At 36.1% G+C, this 20326-nt stretch overlaps 3 protein-coding genes across 3 annotated transcripts; all 3 read left to right on the top strand.

The window, feature by feature from the left end:
• Positions 1-63: 63 nt before the first annotated feature.
• Positions 64-3339, top strand: LOC147396055 (Plant invertase/pectin methylesterase inhibitor superfamily). The gene is made up of 2 exons (XM_086451011.1): positions 64-1638; positions 2504-3339. Exons 1-2 carry the CDS (start codon positions 684-686, stop codon positions 3172-3174), a joined length of 1626 nt encoding a protein of 541 aa, XP_086307137.1. The 5' UTR covers positions 64-683; the 3' UTR covers positions 3175-3339.
• A 5690-nt stretch (positions 3340-9029) lies between these two features.
• On the top strand, positions 9030-12057 carry LOC147396054 (pectinesterase-like). Its single transcript, XM_086450760.1, has 2 exons — positions 9030-10044; positions 11151-12057. Exons 1-2 carry the CDS (start codon positions 9033-9035, stop codon positions 11828-11830), a joined length of 1692 nt encoding a protein of 563 aa, XP_086306886.1. The 5' UTR covers positions 9030-9032; the 3' UTR covers positions 11831-12057.
• A 2535-nt stretch (positions 12058-14592) lies between these two features.
• LOC147396053 (uncharacterized) lies at positions 14593-18080 on the top strand. The gene is made up of 6 exons (XM_086450761.1): positions 14593-14866; positions 16658-16739; positions 16827-16889; positions 17385-17429; positions 17517-17573; positions 17662-18080. The coding sequence occupies exons 1-6, from the start codon at positions 14697-14699 to the stop codon at positions 17752-17754; spliced, it is 510 nt and encodes a 169-aa protein (XP_086306887.1). The 5' UTR covers positions 14593-14696; the 3' UTR covers positions 17755-18080.
• The last annotated feature ends 2246 nt before the right edge of the window (positions 18081-20326 follow it).

Below are 20326 nucleotides of genomic sequence, written 5' to 3'. Positions count from 1 at the left end.
AAAGCAATGTGTAATACTGTACTCTTCCGGAATTTGGTGAAAATTAGGGATACCCCATCCTCAGAGTTCTCTAACTGATGATGTACCCCTTGAATTTGGTCTTCTATAGTAGGTTAATTAAATGACCAAAATGCCGTTGACCCCAACGTCTTAGCCGATTCCCTCCACTTCAAGCTCTTCAATCTTCTGAATACAAGATAATTGTTTCATTGTAGTCAATCTTGTCTTCATGTCATCTTGGACATCTTGCCAAAAATGACTGATTTTCTTGTCTTAATATCAGCTTCGACTATTTCCGAGGTCATGAACTCCTGAATTTCTCCCTAAAACCCCATCATTTTTGGCCTTTTCAGTAGCTGGGGATTTTTACCAAGAGGTTGATATGAGGGCATGTTGGTCATTTTATAGTTCTCATGGAAGACTGGAGTCAAAAAAAAGTATGTCAATCAGTTTCAAGTCTTGATTCTCATCATACCCGGATGGCTACCACAAAACTTCTCAAAAACAAACCATATTCCATGTAAAGGCATAACTTCCAACTTTGGTGAGGGAAAAGCATAAAGAAAGAGTCGAGGCTGAAGATAACCCTTACTTATAAGACACACAATGCCCACAATTCTTAGATACAAATCCTACTTAAAGAGCCACTTACATTCATTTTTTCTCCTTATTTCATCTTAACAATGGCATTATCTTATATTCCCCTTATTCTTCTTCTTCTTCTACCTTCAATACACTCTCTTTCTACTACTACCTCTTCTCATGAACAAAATCTGATCATACAAGCCATGATCAAACAAATTTGTGCTGGCACAATCAACCCCGAACTCTGCCTCTCCAACTTCCAATCCGAATGCAATCGTATGAGCATCCGAACCCCCATTTCGATTCTGCATGCTGCTATCAAGATGACAATGATGGAAGCTCAAAGAGCCATTGAATTGGTGACAAAATTCAGTGCCTTATCAGTCAATCCCCGTGAACAGATAGCCGTTGAAGATTGTGTCGAACTTCTCGATTACTCTGTCGATGAGCTAGGATGGGCGATGCAAGAGATGGAGAAAATTCAAAACAGTTCAATTATTCACCATGAAGGAAATCTTAGAGCATGGCTAAGTGCAGCTCTAAGTAATCCAGATACGTGTCTTGAGGGCTTCGAGGGCACATCAGGTCAACTAGTGAAGTACATCAAAGGGAGCTTAAAACAAGTGACGCAGCTTATTAGTAACGTATTAACAATGTATAATTCGTTACATATTATGCCTGGAAAACCACACAAAATCATAAATGGTACAACAAACAATGGGGATGATTTGGATTTCCCATCGTGGATGATGGACCAAGATCGAGAACTCGTACTAGGTGATGCTACTACACAAGGTATGCATGTGGACGCGGTGGTCGCGTTGGATGGGAGTGGGGAGTTTCAATCGATCATGGAGGCGGTGAATCAAGCTCCAAGCTATAGTGAAAGGAGGTATGTGATATATGTGAAGAAAGGAGTTTATAGGGAGAATGTAGAATTGAAGAAGAAAAAGACCAACATTATGTTTGTAGGCGACGGGATGGGGAAGACTGTGGTGTCTGCTAATAGGAATTTCTTGCAAGGATGGACTACATTTAGAACAGCCACTTTTGGTGAGTAACTTCTAAAACTCTTAAAGTTTAATTAGCTGTTAATGGGTGTGGCCCACCAGGCCTTCTTTGGACTGGGTTTAGGATTTAAAGGTCGGCCCTCTAAGGACTTAGTTCGAGTGGATCAGACCCATTAATTTGAGGGATGGGATCAGGCTTCCTTCAGACTGCTAGGCCTGGCTCATTTTCGTGTCTCATCCACACCTCTCTATTATTGGACAAAGAAATCAAATGCTAGCCCGGCCGGAGAATTGGGTCAATTGTATGCGGGCTAGGCTTTGGTTTCTTTGTGAAATAGAGATGGGATATAGGTGGGTCAGATTTGGACATACTAAGTTTTTCATGGACTTGATCCGTCAAATCAATAATAGGTTGGCTCGATTAAATCAGGACCATGTAAAGTCTGGTTCGACCCGACCCATTGACACCTCTAAGGTTGAGGTTGAAATTCTCCCCAAATCTAAGAAATGGAAATGGATTGCCCAAAGTATTCTAATATTCGAGAATTGTTCACAACAGAAGGCATAGAATTACAATACTTGACATTGGAATTTTGATTCTGCCCCAATTCTCATGTGGGAAATATCCAAATTTTAATCATCATCATCACTAATGAACGCTAATCCTAAAGATTTGATCTTGGCTAAATAAATCATGTTCCTCCATTGAATTCTATCCAGAGCCACGTCTTATTGTAAATGTGTTTATATCTTTTACTATTCTACTGCTATTTCAATCCACGTTCTTTTGGGTCTAAAATATCATGATTTATATAATTTACCATTTCCTTTCACGTGACTATCATGTTTATGCTAAACATCATGTACTTGTTGAATAATTATTGATTCTTTCTCATCAACCTTTGTAGCGGTATCGGGAAAGGGATTCATTGCTAGAGACATGACGTTCCGTAACACAGCAGGACCCCTAAACCATCAAGCTGTTGCACTCCGAGTCGATTCAGATCATTCTGCTTTCTTCCGATGCAGCATTGAAGGCTACCAAGACACATTATATGCTCACTCACTCCGCCAATTCTTCCGCGAATGCAACATCTATGGAACTATAGACTTCATTTTTGGCAACGGCGCAGCAGTCCTCCAGAGCTGCAAAATATTCACTAGGCAGCCGTTACCCTACCAAAAGGTCACCATCACGGCCCAGGGTCGGAAAGATCCGAACCAGAGTACCGGGTTCTCGATACAAGGAAGCTTTGTTTATGCCACGCAGCCAACTTACTTGGGGAGGCCATGGAAGCAATATTCAAGGACAGTGTTCATGCAGACATACATGAGTAAACAAGTTCAGCCCCGGGGGTGGCTTGAATGGTTTGGGAATTTTGCGTTAAATACATTGTATTATGGCGAATATATGAATTATGGACCTGGGGCATCATTGGCGGGTCGAGTAAAATGGGCCGGTTATCATATTATACATGACGTTGCAACCGCCAATTTCTTTACGGTTGGGCGGTTCATTGACGGGCGGTCGTGGTTGCCTAGCACTGGTGTTAAGTTTCAGTCTGGTTTGACGACTTGAGAGTCAAAGATGTAGACTTCATTAGCTTTCTCAAATTGAAATTATTACACTTGTATGGTTGAATACAAAATCCATGTTTTAAGAACACAATCCATCAGTGAGCCAAAATTGGTTGGGTCTCAATTGTTCCATGGCCCAATTTGGTTGGACCCATTTGAACTTTAGAAATAGAGAACTTATATTGCAAAACCAACTTTTAATTATAACACATCAATTAATGAATTACACATCACCAAAGAGATATTGCATAGGTGATTAGGTTCCATGTGCCACTCTCTTTCAGACTCCTTGACCCCACACAAAAGTCAATCTGATTGGTGATATCTCTAATCCTTTGATTGCATCATTAGCCATGATGAGGCTTGGCCCATCATTAAAAATGTCAATGACTCCAAAATGGGCAGACCTACACATTATTTGGAGCTTTTGATTTGAGCATTTTTCATCACGGGCAAGGCCCATGTGTAAATATTTGACTTTGAAGCCCATGATGAAAATTTCTCAGGTTGTGCCACTTGTATTGGCTGATTGTATGAGTCTATCACGTTGCCAAGTTTCCACAAAATGGATTTTTACCTCATTTTATCTATTTTAGAGGTGGTGGGGCAATCTAATCAAAGATCATGTGGTGATTGCAGTTGATATGTTGAATAATTTCACTAAAATTAAAAAGAAACCCAAAATCATCTACTCCCAAAAATTGTGTAGCTATTGGTGTCGTTGCATGCCATGTGGCACAATCCTACAGATCCTCTCAACCATGTCCTGTCACACCTAAAGGAACGATAATAAAGCCTCATCCCAAGGCCGGTTTCAACGAATCATGTTCCTTTCTCCAAAGTCATGTCTTTTGTTGTTCAGAGTCGTTTACATATATTTGTTTTCAAGATTTTCATCGGCATTTTTTTTTTTTATTATCTTTCTTTTTGTTTCTTGAAAGTCTTCAACTTGAATATTTCTTAGAAACTATAATAGACCTTTTGAGATCAACACCTACACATTAAAAATCAACCTTTTATGATGATTTTTAGTGGTTGGGTTTGAGGTTTTTTGCCCTTGTTTTTCGGAATAATGATTTCTTGACTCCCCCATATTCTCCTGACGTGATATATGTGTTAGAACTATAGATTTTTCTCGAGATATACAATTATACATATTTATGGAAATGTGTAGTTGTGTATTCTGTGAAAAAGAAAAATTATTATTCTAACACATGCCACGTCAGGAGAGTATGTTAGAGGGGGGAAGGCCGAAAATCACCACTACTTTTTTTCCTTTGAGGACTGAAAAGCCCACTTATTTAGAAAGATGGGCTAGATGGTACGAAGGTTAGACAGGAAGTCTAGAAGAAAAGGAGTACAAGATACGGTAACTTGTTCCTACAAAAATTTAGTCGTACGTGATCATGGTTTTAAAACTCATCCAAGACCTAAATGACTCCAATGAGTCATCTTTGGTCTCAAAGGCAACTAACAAGATAACTAACGTAATAAGCCATCACATTGACTGATTTGAGATCCAAGATGAATCGTCCATCATGGTTTTCAAGCTCATGCAATACCCAAATCACTCCTATGAGTCATCTTGTTCTAGGAGGCAACTGATGAGATAGCAAACATAAATAGTCCGTCACATTGACTCATTCAAGATCCAAGATGATTCGTCCACTGTTTTGAAAATCTCAACTGAGTTTATATTAGAAGTCGACTAAGTTAACCAGATTTGATCATATATAAATATAATAATCAATTTTTAATGATTTAAATATTTGTGATTCACCTAAAAGTAAGATTTGGTATGGTAATGCTAGTTTTGAAAACCATGGCTGTATACATTTCAAAGCTCAAAATGTCTTCTTTCTTGTATGCTATATTTCCGTTTTTTTTTTTATTGTTTTGGAATGTCGCCTAACACTAATGTGAGTTCGGTTTCAGTCAATGAATTAAGGTTTGGCCCAAAACTTTGGACTTTGACTTTGCCAAGCTAATGAAAATGTCGGTAGTGCCAAACATCTAACTAATTAAGCATTTGTAAACGATTTCATCTTTAATAATTTTTAGAGAATAAACCATAGTACATGTTGATATATCAATAGCTCTGGTAGGGTGTCTAGGTTTCTTTTACACTACCCTTAATTATCCTAATCCCAGATAAAGAAGAAGAGTTGTACATATGTTCCACCAACTTACAGTTGAACCCAATTTTTTTAAGATATAATTTTGATGATTGATGATGACGTATGAGTTGATATGTTTATAGAATAATGATGAATGCACGGAAAGGTTCATGCCATTTTCATGACATGTTTACAAATAAATTCCCTGAGAAATCTTGGGCTGTAATAATCAATCCATTTGAAAAGTGATACAATGAATTTATAAATTCACTTTCTTGGACAACTTGTTTTATTTTTCCATGAAAACAAGTTATTCAAGAAATCTTGGGTTGCAATCAATCAATTTGATTAGTGATACAGTAAATTTATAAATTCACTTCTCAAGAAAATGAATTTAGCTATTGTACGAAAGCCTAACAAGAGAAAAAAATTTATAAATGCCTACGTCCATGAAGGAGAGGGAGAAATCTACTATCAATAATAAAGATTTCAAACTCTTCGACCTCTACAATTCTCTTGGTTGTAAGGAACTTCACTGATAAAAAATATCAAAAAACCCTAGTGAAATTAAATCTGATGATTACTTGGGAGATTCAACATTTTTGGAGAAAGGGTAACACTGTTGTGGATGCATTGACAAATTTCTCTATTCAGAGTTCGGGTTTCTTTCTTTTCTCTAAGGTGTCTAGCCTCCATTTACTTGTAAAGAAGTTTTGTCTTATATGATATATATATAGAGGGAACGGTTCAGCAGTCTTAAAGTTTGTCAAACATTGTGCCAAACATTTTTCTAAATATGGGTTAGAAGTTTTGGAATGAGCTGCTTTTTTGTGAGGATGATCTCCATGATGAGAAGATCATCCTCATCAAAAATCAGCTTATTCCAAAACTTCTAACCCCATAAAAAGTGATTTACAAAAATTGGACGGTCCACGATTCTTCAATTTGTGAATTAGGGTTAGAAATTTGAAAATGAGTTGATTTTTTGTGAGGATGTTCTCTATGATGAGGAGATCATCCTCACCAAAAATCAGCCTATCCAAAACTTCTAACCCCATCAAAAGTGATTTACAAAAATAAGACGGTCCACAATTCTTCAATTTGTAAACTAGGGTTAGAAATTTCAAAATGAACTGATTTTTGGAGAGGATGATCTCCTCATCATAGAGATCATTCTCACAAAAAATCAGCTCATTCCAAAACTTCTAACCCATGTTTTGAAAAATGTTTAACACAATGTTTAGCAAACTTTAGGGTTGCTGAAACGCTCCCATATATATATATATATGGGTCCCGTTCAGCACCAAACATTTTGTCCTACATGGGTTAGAAGTTTTGGAATGGGTTGATTTTTGGTGAGGAGATCATCCTCACCAAAAATTAGCCCATTCCAAAATTTTTAGCCCCATGTTTACAAGTTGAAAAATTGTAGACCGTCCACTTTTTGTAAATCATTTTTTATGGGGTTGGAAGTTTTGGAATGGGTTGATTTTTGGTGATGATGATTTCCTCACTCTAGAGATCATCCTCACCAAAAATCAGCCAATTCCATGACTTCTAACCTATGTTTTGAAAAATATTTGGTGCTGAACATTTCCCTATATATAAATATAGGGAAATGTTCAGCACCCAACCATTTGCCCAATATGTTTTGTCCTACATAGGTTAGAAGTTTTGGAATGGGCTGATTTTTGGTGACGATGATCTCGATTTTTGGTGAGGATGATCTCTACGGTTAGAAGATCATCCTCACCAAAAATCAGCCCATTTCAAAACTTCTAACCCCATATTTACAAGTTGAAAAATCGTGGACCGTCTATTTTTTGTAAACCATTTGTAATGGGGTTAGAAGTTTTTGAATGGGCTGATTTTTGGTGAGGATGATCTCTACGGTTAGAAGATCATCCTCACCAAAAATCAGCCTATTCCAAAACTTCTAACCCATGTAGGACAAAACATGTTGGGCAAATTGTTGGGTAAATGGTTGGATGCTGAACGGGACCCATATATATATATAGGGCCAAGTTCAAATGCCAAAATCTTGGACAACATTTTGCCTTATATGGGCTAAAAGTTTTAGAATGCGATGATTTTTTGTGAAGATAATCTCTATGGTGATGAGATCATTTTCACAATAAATTAGCCCATTTTGAAACTTCCAACCCCATGAATAAACTAACGATTAAAAATTGACAATCTACAATTCTTCAACTTATAAATTAGGGTTAGAAATTTCAGAATGGGCTGATTTTTTGTGAGAATGGTCTCCTCACCATAGAGATCATCCTCACAAAAAATCAGCTAATTCGAAAACTGTTAGTCCATACAAGACAAAATACTTTGGCTATAAACATTGTGCCAAACACTTTTCATTACATGGGCTAGAAGTTTTAGAATAGATTGATTTTTTGTGAGGAAATCATTCTCACCAAAAATCAGTTCATCCCGAAACTTCTAACCCTAGTTTACAAGTTGAAGAATTATGAACCGTCCAATTATTGTAAACCACTTTTGATGGGGTTAGAAGTTTCATAATGGGTTGATTTTTTTTTTCTTGGGTGGGTGGGTGGAGGGATAATCCCCTCACCATAGAGATCATCCTCACAAGTCAAAATTTGTCCTATATGACTTAAAAGTTTCAGACTAGGCTAATGTTTTGTGAGGATAATTTATATGGTGATGAGATCATTTTAACAAAAATTGAGTCCAATCTTAAATTTCTAACCCTATAAAAAATGGTTTACAAATTAACGATAAACCACTTTGGACAGAGTTAGAAGTTTAAGATTGGACTAATTTTTTGTGGGGATGATTTCCTCACCATAGAGATTATCTTCACAAAAAATTAGCCTAGCTGTCAGCAACTTTTTAGCCATATAGGACAAATTTTTACTCCCAACATTGACTGTTGAACTATGAAAAAAAAATTGCCTAGAGGACGTTGTCCCCTAATCCCCGCATGGACCCAATTGAGTAGCCTGACAGGGAAAGTTCCCCTTTGAAACTATTTTGCCTCTTGAAGCCCAAGCTCAATAAGAATACTAGACATCTCAAAAAAAAAAAAAAAAGCATTATTTGTTCGAACACGTATAATACCACACTAATGTGAATAGATCATGGATATTTAATTTGGTTGTTTGGCATTGCGTTTAAATGAGACCAAATATCCAACCAGAAGTCCACTACCTTACTTAGGAGATCATATCTAGTTTATTGTTTTTTTTTTTTTTTTTAAATTTCAATTAGACTCTAAAATGTATTTGATAAACTAGTTTTGCCAAATTCAATAGCATCAGTTGAAATTATTAGAAAGTATATTTCAGATCTTAAAGAGGTTAGACATTAAAAAAATAAAATAAATCCTCCCGATTTTTGATAAGGGATGTGATATGGAACACTGAAAATGTTTGTTCAGAATATCTTAGAATGTTTGAAGATGATCCTTGAGATTGGTGCAAATCTTAAGACCCAACAAAACGATATAAATCGATGTACTCCTCAGGAGGATGCTACCACCTCATTTTGTGACGGAAGGCAAAGACCAGTAAGAAACAATAGGAGGAAGACTTAGTGACAATGGAGATCTACGCGTTTGTTAGAAGTCATCGAAGTTAGAAGTCCAACATATATTCTTCCCACATTTTCTAATTAAATTAGGCCAAAATGACTATTTAAATCTTAACTTCTATATATAAATAAGCCTAACCAACAATGTTTCTTCACACTTCATCAACTAGAAACCATGTCTTCTTACTTGTGTTCCTCCCTCTCCACCATTTCTCTCTTTGTCATTCTCCTCTTCTTCTCTTCCTCTCTTGCACAAATCACTCCAAGGTTGACACCTACCAATCCCAACACAGTTTGCAATACCACACTGTATCCTGGCTTTTGTAAATCCGTTCTCCCAATTGGTGGATCAAACGATATCCACAACTATGGAAGATTGTCCATTATTCAGTCTTTATGGGCATCGAGGAGGTTTTTCACTTTGGTTGATAATTATCTTACACGTCGATCAAATTTGTCAAACTACGCCATTCAAGCTCTCGAAGATTGTCGTCTCTTAGCAGAACTAAACATGGATTTCTTACTGAGCACAAGCAATACTCTTAATACGACGAAAACTCTACCAAGCTTACAAACCGATGACCTCCAAACCTTGTTAAGTGCCTTACTGACTAACCAACAAACTTGTTTAGATGGTCTTCAAGCGACTTCATCGGCTTCGAATGTCAAGAATGGGCTTTTCATTCCTCTTTCTAATGCAACAAAGCTGTACAGCGTATCATTAACGTTGTTCAACAATGGTTGGGTTCATCAAAATAAAACAGGGAAGTTTGGGTTAGGGAGGAAGCTTTTGTTCTCAAACATGGAAGTTGGTCGTCACGGTCGATTACCCTGGAGAATGTGGAACCATAATCAAAAAATCTTTGAGTCAGTGAACATGAGGAAGCTTCTCGATATCAAGAAAACTGTTGAGAGTGTCTTAGTGAGTAAGATTGTGGTCGTGAACCCGGACGGAAGTGGTAATTTCACCACCATTAATGATGCGGTCTCTGCGGCTCCAAACAACACTGATGCCAAACGTGGATACTTCTTGATTTATATAGTTGGTGGGGTCTATAATGAGTATGTATCCATTTCTAAGAAGAAGAAGAACTTGATGATGGTTGGGGATGGTATCAATCAGACTGTGATCACAGGCAACCGGAGCGTTGGTGATGGATGGACTACATTCAATTCTGCAACATTTGGTAAGCTTACTTGCAGCATTAGATTAAAGTGTCGTGATTTTCTGACATCTCCTCTGACACATACCCCCTAACGTGGCATGGGTTAGAACCATAGATTTTTCCTCCAGATACACAACGGTACATCCCCATAAATATGTGTAGTTGTGTAATCAAAGGAAAAATATCTATGGTTCTAGCACATACCACGTTAGGGGCTGAGGGGCACCAAAAAATCATTATTCTAAATAAAATTCTTTATTTTTTATTTTCCTAAGATATATAATTATTTATCATAATAATAATGTAATATCTTTTATAATAGATGTAATTAAGTTCTTGGAAAAATATTTATTACACAACAATCAAAAAATACTATTCAGATTTTTAATATTTACAAAAATATCACTTTGCAAGTACTAAAATATCCTTAACTTATAAAGATAAACAAGGGTATTTTTTTAAAGATGTCATCCATTTTTTCAATTTTTTTCATAACACTAGCCGACCGTTGGATCTTGTAAAATGGATGGACTAATGCTGAAGTGATCTCAAGATTGTACCTCATATTGCACATCCTGGCGTGAAAGTGTGTAGGAATCATAAATGCTTTTCATCGAGATATGATTCAAAAAGCATCTACGGTTCTTATACACTTTCAAATCAAGATGTGCGATATGAGGTACAATCTTGAGGTCACTCCGGCACGACTCAAATGATGACATCCGAGTAATGTAAAAAAAAAGTTATCCCCTGATCCCGACCTTATACATATGACATCTTTCTCACCATTTATTTAGTAGCTATCCATCTTCGAAGTCTTTGATTAAACAAAAAGAGTTTTTTGAAATTTTCAAAACCATGAACCCTAAGGGTTGAGGTGTCATTTGGGCTAATGCAACCTTCCATGTGGCCCAAATGATGAACCTTGTATATATGGGTCTCAAGGTTCCTAAGGTCTAAAAGAAGCATAGGGAGAAATATTGGACTGATTTCTTTCTTAGTGTTGGTGAATAGCTCTTATCTCATCTATGGATTCCAGGCAGCCTAAATCTTGTTATGTTCTTGAGGTTTTATCTGGTTTTTGAAGTTCCCAAACCTAATTTAGTATCTTTAATACTTTTTTTCAGCTGTGGTTGGACAAGGATTCGTCGCTATAAATATCACCTTCCGCAATACCGCAGGACCAATCAAGAATCAAGCAGTGGCTGTTCGAAATGGAGCAGACTTATCGACTTTCTACAGTTGTAGCTTTGAAGGGTACCAAGACACATTGTATACTCATTCCCTCAGACAATTCTATAGAGAATGCGACATATATGGCACTGTAGATTTCATATTTGGTAATGCCGCGGTTGTTTTCCAGAATTGCAATATATATGCAAGACTGCCTAAGCAAGGTCAGTTTAACGCGCTCACTGCCCAAGGTAGAACAGACCCAAATCAGAACACTGGCACTTCGATTCAAAATTGTATCATCAAGGCAGCTTCAGATTTGGCTTCGAGCAATGGCACTACAAAGACATACCTAGGAAGACCGTGGAAGGAGTATTCTAGGACTATTTACATGCAATCATTCATCGATAATGTGATTGATGAATCGGGTTGGCATGAATGGTCAGGAGATTTTGCGCTAAGTACGTTGTATTACGGCGAATATAATAATACAGGACCAGGATCCAACACTAGTAGTAGAGTTACATGGCCTGGTTACAATGTGATGAGCACCACAGATGCAACTAACTTCACTGTGTCCAATTTTATATTGGGGGATAATTGGTTATCTACATCAGGAGTGCCTTACAACTAGGAATCCTATGTTCTTTGATTTTATTTGGAATCGTTTGGTTAATTAAATTCCATGTAATAAACATGCCTGATAACTAGCAATCATGTGTTCTTTGATTTTATTTGTAATCGTTTGGCTAATTAAATTCCATGTAATAAACAAGCCTTGTTAATCCCTAGCAAGGGGTCACATACCATTATCATTACTATTGTTGTTTAATTCAAAACCTTGTCAAGTGAAAGTTTTTTGTTTTTTTTATTTGTTTTATAAAAGGATGGTATTATAAATTATCTTCTTGAACTTTTCAATAAGGTAGGAAAAATGTACTTGATTTCCTTTTAATTTTATAAGGAAAAAAAAGATTATTTTATGAATATGTGTTACTAAAAAGATTATATTCTATGAATTTTGTGACTTCAGATTGTTTAAATTTTTTAGGTTGATTTTACGTGAACTGAGCTTCACTCTGAGGGGAGTGAAGTAAATTTTTATAAGGGTAGAAGGTCGGTTTTACGTGAACCGAACTTCACTCTGAGGGGAGTGAAACAAATTTTTAAAAGGCAAGAACGTCAGTTCTACATGAATCGAGTTTCACTTTGAGGGGAGTAACAAATTTTTATAAGGCAAGAAGGTTGATTTTAGGCGAACCGAGTTTTACTCTAAGGGGAATCAAGCAAATTTTTACAAGACAAGATGATCAGTTCTACATGAACCGAGTTTCACTTTAAAAAGAATAAAACAAATTTTTATAAGGCAAGAAGGTCGATTTTACGTGAACCGAATTTCATTCTAAGGGTAATGAAGCAAATTTTTACAAGATAAAAGGGGCGGTTCTACGTGAACCGAGTCTCAATCCACAAGTTGAGCCCAACCCTACTCATATGAGATTAAGTAGGTCAAAGAAGGTCAAGTTTCGAAAATCTAACTTACAAGGAAGATCAAATTTGCAAAAAAATAAGTTTGGGGGATAAAAAAATCATACTAGTTTGAAAATTAAAAATGGTTTTCACTAAAGTCAAAAGTATTTTTAGAAAGTAAATATCTATATATCAATCTCCACCTTCGAGAGGGATATATGTGGAGAGATAAGATCGTCCATTCACACCATCAACATGTAATCCGAGGCAGGCACGTGATATCATTTGAAGATAACTCTATCTTATAAATGAAGAATTCCAATTTAAAAGGATTCTTCCCCTTTTTATATTATTACTAATTTGAATAAAGGGTAATATGGTCATTTGTAACTTAATTAGAGTTATAACTTTTTTAGGGATTTTTCTATTTAAAGGCCCTGAGGCCATCAAAAGGGGTAAGAAGGAGGAAAAAACTAAGGAGAGATAAGGAGGTCATGTATCCATGAGATTTATAGTAAAATGTCTCCCCGAGCCCGTAGACGTAGACACATTTATCGAATCACGCAAAAAACCAAATAATTTTTTTTTTTCATGATTTTTACATTGAAACATGTAAGTATAAGATATAAAGATTCGATGAAAGACATCTATGGTTCTCATACACTTTTATGTCAAGAAGTGCGATATGAGGTTCCAACCTGAGGTCACTTCAGCATATGCATGGTAATGTAGAAAGTATTGAAGGTATTTTTTATTATTGAAATAATTTTTTTGATGGGTAAGTTAAACTTATTTCAATATCAAGTTATCAATCAAACACATAAAATGATTTTGCAAGAGATTTCCCAATGACCATCAAGTTGACAAGATCACATTCTGGTGCATATTGTGGGCTAAACAGTTCCGAAACACACAAGCCCAAGGTGGAGTATCAAGTTGTGTCCCTTGGTGATGTTCCTTGGTTTGGATGTTGAAGTGCGGGAAAGACGATAGAACCTGCGTGATGTACCTTTCGCCAAGAACCACACCACCCATCTCTTGTTAGACACATGTGACTTATATTGCGACGGTGGCTCCATACGGGAGAATTGAGTATGGGAGGGATGTTTGAGTTTCTCTTCGAGCGCTTCCTACGACAATAGTAAATTTTTCATCACAAAACATTTGCACTGCAAATTATTTGTAGTGAGTCGAAGTATTTTTTTTTTTTTTTTAAATTGCAAAAGTACTTGTAGATAGATTCATTAATGCATTAAAAAAATTCTATAACAATATATTTACAAAAAAAGAGAGATTCTATTACCATACTAACCTTTGCTAATGCCACCCTAATTCATATATAAATCAGCAAACAATTAGCCCACATCTTGGCGTGGTAAAAAAAATTATCTTGAAAATTAACGAAATGTGCAACCCCTTGAAGTTTGAATACATGATTTGTTAAGTTAGTCAATGGTAGGGTTGTCAATGGATTGGACTAAACCTAAAATCGATCCAATAACTTTGGGTTTAGATCGATATTTTGGATTCTGATAAGATTTCGATCCGATATCTTATTGGATTGGATCTGGATCAATCATGTCCTGATATGATAATATTTTAGAATGTATATAAATTATATTATATATTTGTTGAGGTGTGTGAGGTTTATTTAGATTTTGTATATAAAATCGGATTTAGCCTGATCCGGACTCGATTGTTAATAGATCGGATCTAGATCTTATTATTGAGTTTTGATAATAAATCCGATTCAATACTTATTTGATCAGTCTCGAATCAAACCGAGCCTTACTGGATCGGTACCAAATCAAACCCAATTCGATCCGGACCCGATTTATTGACAACCCTAGTGAGTGGCCCAAATTTGGGGGTATTTAGAAAGAAAACCCCTTGTTTGGGTCCATTAAATAATTTTCCCTTCCTCGAGTCGTTCTCGTTAAAACTAGGGATATCGAAATTTGCTTCGCCTCAAGGGAAAAAAAGAACATAATATTTTCTCTTCGAAACACGAAAACTCTCAGTTCTCTCTCATGGCGGCTTCAGCGTCTTCGTCAGATTCATCTTCTTTGTCTCCTCGAGATCGACGTCGCAGACGTAAAGATAGAGAAGATCTCAAGATCCGTAAGAAAAGGCACTTGCGAAAGAAGCGCAGACGTCACGATTCTGAGGATTACTCGTCTTCATCCACCCATTCTTACAGGTTTTTTACAAACCCTAATTTAATTTTACAACATGAAACTACAATAATGAAATCATGGATCTCCTAATCTTTAGCAAATTCAAAATTCCTAATGTTTAATTTTTCGTGTTGTTTGTTAAATCATTACTGATTTGATTTGATTTGTTTTGTAAGATTTAAGTTTTCTGTTTGTTATAAATTTAGATGTTTCAGCATGGATCATTGTTGTGTATAAGATCATACTTTGTGTGGATTTTTACTTTAATTGGAACTTTGAACCTGCACGCTTAAAACCTGAAAAAAAAAAAAAAAAAAAAAAGACCTTTTAATTGATTTTTTTAATTTTTAGTTTGGGATTCTTATGGATCTTTGCAAGAAGGTGACCCTTGCATTGGGATGCTCTTAGCTTTGATGTTTTGGACGGTTATGGATAAAAAAATAGAAAGAAATTACAGAGAAGAAAGATAATTTGTGACTTGAATGATGAGATTTGTGATTGGGGAAATATGGAAATCGAGGATGATATACTCTTAAGGGTTCAATTATCGAAATTCTAACTTTAGAGTTAATGAAGCTTTGAAGTAAAAGAAAAGGAGAAGAAAATGACAATGGTTTGTTTGTCTTTTGTATGAGAAATTTTCGGATGTTCGATGTTTTCTATTTCACCCAAACATTCTGGAAGGGTATTTCTTGATTCTTTGTTGATGGGCTTATACTTACATAAAATCTGGTTCCTTTCACATTGTTGTTCAAGAAACTCTTTCTTCTCTCTCACTCTACTACACCTGATGTTGTGGATGTGGTGATGATAGGATGGATGCCAGTTATGGGTGGTGCCCAAAACCAACAATGTATGATTTTTGCAATAACCCGTTGCAATTTGTTGATTTTCTTGTGGTTGGCAGCCCTGAATAGACTTCTATATCTCGTTGATTTTTTTTATGTGTAAAGCGAGTGGGGAGTAGTGGATCATATTCTCATTCATTGCAAGTCGGCCTTTGTATTTTGATCCCACTTCCTTACCCTGTTTAATCTGGCTTTGTGCCAACCACCTTCGGTTCTCTCCTTATTGAATTGCTGGAAGTCCTCAAACTGTTCTGGTAGAGAAATGATTTTGTGGAAGATTACCCCCTTTGCCATTTGTTGGGTCTTTGGAAATAAAGGAATGGGCGTACCTTTGAAGGAAAGGAAAAGGCATCTCATGAATTGATTTTGAGCATTCTTGGTTTGTTGTTTTTTCGGTGCAAACAATTTAGGGAGTTTAGAGGCTTGTTCTTTGCGTATATTTTCTTTCCGTGGGACTCTATATGTACTGAGGGAGAGTAAATTTTGTATCTTCTTCTATTTCTTTCTTGAGGAAAACTTGTTCTCTTTTCAATAGAACTTTCATTTATCAAAAAAAAAAAAAAAAGTTGATCGCAAGAGAAATAGGTGGGTAGAAGGAAGGAAAAAAAAAGGACTTCTTTTCCATTTTCGAGTAGAAGAATTGAAATCTTTTACCCCAAGTGGTTGAATTTTCTAAATTAACTCCTTCATACGCTTAAGCACCACGTGTTCCATTAAGCGATGACCTTGACTAGATTGTCAATAATGAGGTATAGTTTTTAAGTGCTTGAACAGAGTAGAGGACTAGACTGTCAAATTATTCCATGTTGTTTTTTTACATAGGTTTTGTACCAGACAAACATAACCTAAATACATTTGTTTTGCTATGCTTCTATCTGATGGAGATCCTTCTTATCCATGTTGTAAAGTGATCTATTCAATTATTTATTCTAGGAGTTGGAAGCGTTATTGATTTTTGTTTTACAGTGCTAGTGATAGTTCTTCTGACAGTGAGCGTGAAGCATCTAATCATCCACGAAAGCACAGAAAAAGTGACAGCTCAAGGAAGGTGGCTATTCAAAAACTTTTCTCTTTTTTCTTTGGCTACTTCATGTTGTTAATCTGCTTCATATCTCTTCCCTGCTCTCATTTTTAGTCCAAGGAAAAGGACAAAGGCAAGACTCGTCGGCACAAACGCCATAAACATAAGGCTAAAGAGGTAAGCCAATATTCTTCCGGTAGTTTTTTGTGCAAATGTTCTGTAATGGGTTGCCTGCTTTGCATTTTTTTTTAATTTTTTGTTGTTACTAGAAATGCCAACCAATTTTAAAATGACTTATCACAATGGAAAGACATTACATTTCATATACTAAGATATTAATTGTTAAACATATTCTGGCTTAATGAAGTCTAGGGTTTCATGAGAAAGCGAAAAGCTAGATTTTTAACATCATTGTGTATCCAAGTAGCTATCACTTGTTTGGAATTGTTTCTGCATGACGAAAATTATTTGGGCCATGGTTGATATATTTAGCTGAAAAGTTGGATTTATTAAAATTGATATTTGAGGTGCTTATGTTACTTTCTGCCTGTCTATGGATTGGCTCTTCGATATTGGAGCTGGGGTCTGTAACCTGGTAACTGGATGATGGATTGGTTGGCCTGGCTATCGTTTCTGTCTTGGTGTCTTCCTGGCTATGGGAGCCATATATAGAAGCGGCAGGATGAGAGGAGCAGTAGCCCTGTGAAGCTTTCAAAGGTCTCTTTTGCCACCGGACTTGGTAAAACAGTCATTTGCAATTTGCAAACCATGCATCACTTACAAAAACCTTTGTTGTCTATTCAGTTCTTAGGACGTGACAAAGAAGATGGTGCTCGTCGTAGTGCTGTCTCTGGCAAGAAGGTGGGTGGATTTTAAACCTTTGAATTCCCATAGTTTATTTATGATAAATATATGGCCAATGTGGTTAGATGGACTTTCTTCTTTTCAGATTATGTTGAAGCTTGAGAAGTCAAAGGAGGACAAGTTGGCAGAAAACAATCGCAATGAATTGCTGAAGTTTTTGAATTCTAGTTACGATTGAATCTCTTGGTTTGGGGGCTTGGTTATGCGGGAGGTTGGGTTGATTAAGGAAAGTCTAGACAGCCAGTTGGAGTCCAACTCAACTTCTGTAGATTGCGTTCATGCATCAAGGTTCTTTCTTGGATCTTGTAGACTGAATTAAATACCTTTCACCTGATTTTGTATAATTTATTTTGTTCGTGAGCATACCATGACAATGCCTTTTTTCATCTACAAACAACCTTAGTTCTTTAGCTAAAAGGACGTATAACCAAGCTGTACTCAATATATCACATTTAAACCATTGAAGAATCTTCAATAGACCTATAAATTGACTATTTAGTGATCTGCATGGCATACTTGTTTTTTAATGAGTTGAGAACTTTACTTAAGAAATGAAGGAGGCCAGTAAGAGAAAGGACAATGTACACAAGAAAAACCAACAATACCCAAAGACAAAACACTTATGAAATCTCATTACGAACACTTCTTAAAGAAAACACCTTTAAGTGCCTTCATAGATTTTTGGCCAAAAGACAAGAAATCCAATGCTTTAATGATCACTTCTTACTTGAGCATATTTCGTTGAGGAAGTAGTAACTGGCTCTCCATTTTGTTTGTTATAATTTTCATTGTGATAGTGATGACAAATCACTCTTTTTTATGAATTTATGTTTTGTATACGTTCACCATTAGCATACCTCTATTTAAACCATTATGAACTTTCTTCATAGTTGTAGCAGAGAATGGGTATACTGGAAGGTGACTGACATTGAGAAAACTGGGATGGGAGAGAAGAAATCAGCATATTTGGTAACTTATAGCCTTATAGTGATAATACAGACAATGTATCTCTGGATAGAGTGGGGTATAGGAACAGGATTCGTTAAGCAGATCCAAATCTGCTTTGAGGAGGATAATAATAGTTTTAGCCTCAATACTTGATTGAATAAAACTTGGGACATTTTTCAATTAGTGGTAATTAAGCGCTGGTATTCATAGTAAATAATCTGATATAGTGGAAGATTATAAAGTAAGAAATGAAGGCATTTGTAAAAATTTAAGGAATGATCCCTATTAAGTGATAAATTAAGGAAAAGTTAGTTTGAAGGTTTTGAAAAAAAAATGTGAGGAAGATAAAATTTGTGTGCATTGAAATAATGTGAGGAAGATAAATATATATATATGGGGACGGTTCAGCAGCTCTAAAGTTTGCCAAGTTTGGTGCCAAACATTTTTCAAAATATGGGTTAGAAGCTTTGGAATGAGCTGATTTTTTGTGAGGATGATCTCTATGATGAGGAGATCATCCTCACCAAAAATCAGCCTATTCCAAAACTTCTAACCCTATCAAAAGTGATTTACAAAAATTGGACGGTCCACGATTCTTCAACTTGTAAATTAGGGTTAGAAGTTTCAAAATGAGCTGATTTTTTGTGAGGATGATCTCTTCACTGTAGAGATCATCTTCACAAAAAAATCAGCCTATTCCAAAACTTCTAACCCCATCAAAAGTGATTTACAAAAAATGTTTGGCACAAAACTTGGCAAACTTTAGGGCTGCCGAACCGCTCCCTATATATATAGGGTAGCGTTCAATGGCTAACTTTTTGGCAAAACATTTTTTAAAACTTCTAACCCATGTGTACAAGTTGAAAAATCGTGGACCGTCCATTTTTTGTAAACTATTTTTGATGGGGTTAGAAGTTTTGGAATGAGCTGATTTTTGGTGATGATGATCTCCTCACCGTAGAAATCAGCCCATTCCAAAACTTCTAACTCATGTTTTGAAACATGTTTTGCCAAAAAGTTGAACGGGACCCATATATATATATATATATATATATATATATATGGGAAATGTTCAGCCCCAAACATTTTGGCAAAACATGGGTTAGAAGTTTTGGAATGGGCTGATTTTTTGTGATGATGATCTTTACAGTGAGGAGATCATAATCATCAAAAACCAGCCCATTCCAAAACTTCTAACCCCATCAAAAATGGTTTACAAAAATGGACGATCCACGATTTTTCAACTTGTAAACATGGGGCTAGAAGTTTTGGAATGGGCTGATTTTTGGTGAGGATGATCTCCTCACCATAGAGATCATCCTCACTAAAAATCAGCCCATTCCAAAACTTCTAACCCATGTAGGATAAAAATGTTTGGTGCTGGACGTTCGTAGGTCCTAAAGAGAGTAAAACATTGTGCCAAACATTTTTCAATGGATGGGTTAAAAGTTTTGGAATGGGCTGATTTTTGGTGAGGATGATCTCCACATCATAGAGATCATCCTTATCAAAAATCAGCTCATTCCAAAACTTCTAACCCCATCGAAAGTGGTTTACAAAAATCGGACGGTTCACAATTCTTCATCTTGTAAACTAGGGTTAGAAGTTTTGGAATAAGCTGATTTTTTGTGAAGATGATCTCTTCACCATAGAGATCATCCTCACAAAAATTCAGTGCATTCCGAAACTTTTAACTCTTATTCTGAAAAATGTTTGGCACAATGTTTGGCTCCTCTTTAGGGTCTCCGAACGCTTCCCATATATATATATGGGAAATGTTCAGCACCCAACCATTAGCCCAA

Source organism: Akebia trifoliata, chromosome 8, assembly GCF_017979445.1.
Source record: "Akebia trifoliata isolate Shusen 1 chromosome 8, ASM1797944v1, whole genome shotgun sequence".
NCBI lineage: Eukaryota > Viridiplantae > Streptophyta > Magnoliopsida > Ranunculales > Lardizabalaceae > Akebia > Akebia trifoliata.
This window is presented reverse-complemented; position numbering and strand designations above follow the sequence as displayed.

What these genes read in the sequence shown, in the direction of transcription:
- LOC147396055 (XM_086451011.1), top strand. Translation starts at nt 684, where the DNA reads ATGGCATTATCTTATATTCCCCTTATTCTTCTTCTTCTTCTACCTTCA. An exon ending in ATTTAGAACAGCCACTTTTG is followed by an intron (nt 1,639 to 2,503) that starts GTGAGTAACTTC and finishes CAACCTTTGTAG; the next exon opens with CGGTATCGGGAAAGGGATTC.
- LOC147396054 (XM_086450760.1), top strand. Translation starts at nt 9,033, where the DNA reads ATGTCTTCTTACTTGTGTTCCTCCCTCTCCACCATTTCTCTCTTTGTC. An exon ending in ATTCAATTCTGCAACATTTG is followed by an intron (nt 10,045 to 11,150) that starts GTAAGCTTACTT and finishes ACTTTTTTTCAG; the next exon opens with CTGTGGTTGGACAAGGATTC.
- LOC147396053 (XM_086450761.1), top strand. Translation starts at nt 14,697, where the DNA reads ATGGCGGCTTCAGCGTCTTCGTCAGATTCATCTTCTTTGTCTCCTCGA. An exon ending in AAAGTGACAGCTCAAGGAAG is followed by an intron (nt 16,740 to 16,826) that starts GTGGCTATTCAA and finishes TCTCATTTTTAG; the next exon opens with TCCAAGGAAAAGGACAAAGG. An exon ending in ATAAACATAAGGCTAAAGAG is followed by an intron (nt 16,890 to 17,384) that starts GTAAGCCAATAT and finishes AGCCATATATAG; the next exon opens with AAGCGGCAGGATGAGAGGAG.